Genomic DNA, 5452 nt, shown 5'->3' with positions numbered 1-5452 from the left:
AACTGGCCTCTGAAAGCGCGCTGTATAAAGAATCCCTCAGTTCCCAAGCGCAGACTCGGGGTGAAGGAACCCCGACCTCAGCCCCACAGGGCGCCTCGGGGACGATCGTGGCAAAACCCGTCTCTGCGGTCAACCCCAAGGTTATCCAAACTCCAGCCGCAGACAGCTCGCACAGCCGAGGGGACAGCCGGGTCCGCCCCAGGAAGGCGGGGCCTGGGGAGCGCGCAGACTCCGCCCCGAGCCCGGGATTGGCGCGCCGGCCGCGGGCGGAGACCGAGTCCGCGCCGTATAAATATTCATGAGCCGGCCTGGGCGTAGCGGGGCCGGAGCGGGAAGTTGGCGAGGGACACTGCTCCCGCCGAGGAGGTGGCGGTGGCGGCGGCGGCGGCGGCGGCGGCGGCGGCGGCGGCGGTGGCGGGGCGCGGGCGCGCCGCTCAGGTGTCTGCTCCGCCTTCCGGCCTGGATTTGCCTCCGTGAGTTCAGCGAGAAGGGGACCACCGACACCTTGCCCCAGTGCCGGCAGGAGCGCGACTTCCACCGGAGGCGGGGCCCGTCATCCCGGCTGCTGACCGACGGACGGACGCCGGGGACTGAGGGCCGTGGCCTCGGTGGAGGCGGGCCTCTAACCCCGGCAGCAGCCGCGCGGCCCTGGGGGCGAGCATGAGCCCCGGGACGCCGAAAGGGGGCTGCAGGGGCTGACCCGGCTCTGAGCGGCCTGGCCCAGCCATCTTGACTGCGCACCGCGGCCCGAGAAGAAACTTGCTGCGCCTCCGCCCTCAGTGCCCGGCAGAGTCACCGGCGCGCGCGGAGAAAGAGACCGAGGGAGGGAGAGATGAGCTGGGGGCTGGCCGCTCTGTCCCGCGAGGGCTGAGCCCGGCGGGAGTGAGCGGGGCAGACGCTGGGACCACGGTGCCCTTCGGCGGCCACCCTCGTCTCCCGCAGCGCCGAGAGGAAGCATCCCGATAAGGGACTAGGCTATTGGCAGAACCCCTCCCGAGAGAGGCAGGAGAGAGCCCGGCGCTCTCGCAGGAGCCCCTGGCGCCCCTCCGCGCGCCGCCCGGAGGGCGAAGGCGAGGGGCCGAGGCGCGCAGCATGGAGTGGGGTTACCTGTTGGAAGTGACCTCTTTGCTGGCCGCCCTGGCGCTGCTGCAGCGCTCGAGCGGTGCGGCGGCCGCCTCAGCCAAGGAACTGGCGTGCCAGGAGATCACCGTGCCGCTGTGCAAGGGCATCGGCTACAACTACACCTATATGCCCAACCAGTTCAACCACGACACGCAGGACGAGGCGGGCCTGGAGGTGCACCAGTTCTGGCCGCTGGTGGAGATCCAGTGCTCGCCCGACCTCAAGTTCTTCCTGTGCAGCATGTACACGCCCATCTGCCTAGAGGACTACAAGAAGCCCCTGCCTCCCTGCCGCTCGGTGTGCGAGCGCGCCAAGGCCGGCTGCGCGCCCCTCATGCGCCAGTACGGCTTCGCCTGGCCTGACCGCATGCGCTGCGACCGGCTGCCCGAGCAGGGCAACCCCGACACGCTGTGCATGGACTACAACCGCACCGACCTCACCACGGCCGCGCCCAGCCCGCCGCGCCGCCCCCCGCCGCCGCCCCCCGGTGAGCAGCCGCCCTCCGGCAGCGGCCACGGCCGCCCACCCGGGGCCCGGCCCCCGTCCCGCGGCAGGGGCGGCGGCGGGGACGCGGCTGCGCCCCCTGCGCGCGGCGGCGGCGGTGGCGGCGGTGGCGGCGGCGGGAAGGCGCGGCCCCCTGGCGGCGGCGCGGCGCCCTGCGAGCCGGGATGCCAGTGCCGCGCGCCCATGGTGAGCGTGTCCAGCGAGCGGCACCCTCTCTACAACCGCGTCAAGACGGGCCAGATCGCCAACTGCGCGTTGCCTTGCCACAACCCGTTCTTCAGCCAGGACGAGCGCGCCTTCACCGTCTTCTGGATAGGCCTGTGGTCTGTACTATGCTTCGTGTCCACCTTCGCCACCGTCTCCACCTTCCTCATCGACATGGAGCGCTTCAAGTACCCGGAGCGGCCCATCATATTCCTCTCGGCCTGCTACCTTTTCGTGTCTGTCGGCTACCTGGTGCGCCTGGTGGCGGGCCACGAGAAGGTGGCGTGCAGCGGCGGCGCTGGGACTGCTGGCGGGGCCGGGGGCGCGGGGGGCGCGGCGGCAGGCGCGGGTGCGGCGGGAGCCGGCGCCGGGGGCCCGGGTGGGCGCGGCGAGTATGAGGAGCTGGGCGCCGTGGAGCAGCACGTGCGCTACGAGACCACTGGCCCGGCGCTGTGCACCGTGGTCTTCCTGCTCGTCTACTTCTTCGGCATGGCCAGCTCCATCTGGTGGGTGATCCTGTCGCTCACGTGGTTCCTGGCGGCGGGCATGAAATGGGGCAATGAGGCCATCGCCGGCTACTCGCAGTACTTCCACCTGGCCGCGTGGCTCGTGCCCAGCGTCAAGTCTATCGCCGTGCTGGCGCTCAGCTCGGTGGACGGCGACCCGGTGGCAGGCATCTGCTACGTAGGCAATCAGAGCCTGGACAACTTGCGCGGCTTCGTGCTGGCGCCGCTGGTCATCTACCTCTTCATCGGCACCATGTTCCTGCTGGCCGGCTTCGTGTCGCTCTTCCGCATCCGCTCGGTCATCAAGCAGCAGGGTGGCCCCACCAAGACGCACAAGCTGGAGAAGCTCATGATCCGCCTGGGCCTCTTCACCGTGCTCTACACCGTGCCCGCCGCCGTTGTGGTCGCCTGCCTCTTCTACGAGCAGCACAACCGCCCGCGCTGGGAGGCCACGCACAACTGCCCGTGCCTGCGGGATCTACAGCCCGACCAGGCGCGCCGGCCCGACTACGCGGTCTTCATGCTCAAGTACTTCATGTGCCTGGTAGTGGGCATCACCTCGGGCGTGTGGGTCTGGTCCGGCAAGACGCTCGAGTCGTGGCGCGCGCTGTGCACCCGCTGCTGCTGGGCCAGCAAGGGCGCGGGCGCGGCGGGCGCGGGTGCGGCGGGCGGCGGCCCGGGGGGCGGGGGTCCGGGGGCTGGCGGGGGCGGGGGACCGGGAGCCGGCGGGGCGGGCTCCCTCTACAGCGACGTCAGCACCGGCCTGACGTGGCGATCTGGCACGGCCAGCTCGGTGTCTTATCCAAAGCAGATGCCATTGTCCCAGGTCTGAGCGGAGGGGAGGGTGCGCCCGCGAGGTGTAGGGAGGGGGCGAGGGGACAGAGTGCTGCGGGGGGTGGGGGGCTGGGAGGAGGACACTCGAAAGCAAAGGTTTCCACCCCTTCACCGTGTTGATTGCTATTAGCATCATAATGAACTCTTAATGGTATCCATTAGCTGGGACTCACTTAGAACAAAGTACCTGGCATTGAAGGCTCCCAGACCCCACCCCCCTTTCCTCTACCGACGGGCGAGGAGTTTCTCCCGCCAGGCGTTCATTTCTGTTGGCAGGGCAGAGGAGGGTGAGCCCCGCGGCTGCGTTTCTGAGACCCAAGGGTTGGAGCCCTCGCTGGTTGCCATTTGCTGAGCTTGAAGCCAGACCTACAGATTTCACCTGAGGGACCTAAGTTTTCTCCCTCGATTCTGCTACGTAAACTCTTAACTCCTAACACGTCCTAGAGGCGGGATGAGCGCGACCTAACGGGATTGCACGGTTTGGGTATTCTTAATGACCAGGCAAATGCCTTAAGTAAACAAACAAGAAATGTCTTAATTATACACCCCAAGTAAATACGGGTTTCTTACATTAGAGGATGTATTTATAAATATAATTATTTGTTAAATTGTAAAAATGTGTAAAATATGTACATACCCAAAGATATACAGTCTGTACATTTTCTGTAAAAAGTTTAGAGGCCACCCCTGTAAGAACAAATATAAGTATTCTATTTTGTCAATAAAATGACTTTTGATAAATGATTTAACCGTCGCCCTCTCCCCCTGCCTCTTCTAAACTGTTACCTTGAACGTGCTTGTGGAGGGCCCCTCCGAAACAGGGACGTTTTCTGGTTTCTCATTATGTACACTGACCTTAGGCATGAAGAAAAATGACCTGTTAAACTCGAGTTCCTAAGTTGTCAGCAAAGTAAATATAACTGTTAAACTGAAATCAAAATGGAGGTTTTTGCACCTTTCCGAAAAGATGGTATTTTTAATGATAGCTCTTTTCTGATCCATGGATACCACTCACCTTAGTCGATGTAAATGGAACTTTTGCAAGGCGCAATTCCACTCTGGCCTTGTTATTTATCTTGTATAATATCACTAAAGGCTTCAAACCCCACACTCATTTCTCGCGTCGTCCGTGATTTTGAAAGCACCTGCTCCTCCAGGACCTAACACACTGCTGAAGGGTAGAGGTTAATGTTTTCAGCCATCAATCACACTGTACAGTGTAAGTCACTCGACAATCCGGTGGTGGAACAGGCGCTCTTTAATGGATTAAACTAACGGGTTAACATCTTAATAACCTTCCAGGCTTGTGTATATCAAATGTGCTGCTTTTCCTAGAGAAAAAAGCTATTGTTCCTCTGTCAAGACTAAGCTAATTTATTTGAGCAGAAGGCTGTTGAATTAGCAGAAGAATGCTTTGGCAATTGTTGAACTTTTTACCTGTCTGCCCAGTGGCTCAGCACATCATTCCTTTAAGAGGAGCCAAATGAATAGGGTTAATCTGTAGGGAACTTGGTCCTTTGAGTTGGAAAAACTTTGATCTTTTCTCCTCTCCAAATGTGCTGTATAGTCTGAAGTTTCTTTCCCTGCGGCCGGCTCCTCTTCGTGCAGACCAATTGGCCACCGCGGAGCCTTAAAGTTCTTCCATGAAAGGGATGTGGGACTTTTACTTTAAAAAGGAGAGAGAGCCAGGGAGAGGAAGACTTGTAACAGTTAGTGAAGACCAGAGGCACAAGTGCCCGCAGCCTTTTAAACAGCTTTTCCCGGCATTGTTAGCCAGCCTGCAGGCAGCTAGGCATGAGTTGAAGCTTTATAGAAAAGGGTTCTGAATGCCCTACAGGTGGTCTGTGCACATAATCCCCCAATTTCAAGCGTTTTCCTTTGCTGGACAATTGCATTACAAAACTCCCTTCTTTTTCGCTCCTAATTGAACCAATGAACTATTATAAACTACAAGTTTTTCTTAAAAAAAACCTTCAGTGCCTAAATTCTATTGACTGAATTCTGGCAAGTTTTCTGAACCGAACCTTTTCAAACACCGGAAGTAAATGCTTCTTCAACTGACATTTCTCTTTTTCAGATATTTTTATTCCCCATGCTTGTTATTTTCTGACAGATTAGCAATAATTTAAAAGTAATTGGTAAGGTTGTGTGTTCCTGCTGAAAAGATAGCCCCAGGACCCTTATTAACCTGTCAATCAAGATAAGAAATGGGTAGCTACCCTGCTAATGATGAGGGGCATCAAACGTTTTGGGGTGGGTGGGGACCTCTGCAGCCTGCAAAG

The 5452-nt window shown here is 59.7% G+C and overlaps 1 protein-coding gene across 1 annotated transcript; it reads left to right on the top strand.

The window, feature by feature from the left end:
* Positions 1-316: 316 nt before the first annotated feature.
* Positions 317-3914, top strand: FZD8 (frizzled class receptor 8). Its single transcript, XM_027976634.2, has one exon. It carries the CDS (start codon positions 1093-1095, stop codon positions 3166-3168), a length of 2076 nt encoding a protein of 691 aa, XP_027832435.1. The 5' UTR covers positions 317-1092; the 3' UTR covers positions 3169-3914.
* Positions 3915-5452: the final 1538 nt, after the last annotated feature.

This window comes from Ovis aries, chromosome 13 (genome assembly GCF_016772045.2).
Source record: "Ovis aries strain OAR_USU_Benz2616 breed Rambouillet chromosome 13, ARS-UI_Ramb_v3.0, whole genome shotgun sequence".
Taxonomy (NCBI): Eukaryota; Metazoa; Chordata; class Mammalia; order Artiodactyla; family Bovidae; genus Ovis; species Ovis aries.
Note: the sequence above shows the minus strand (reverse complement) of the source record. Positions and strands in the feature narration are given on the sequence as shown.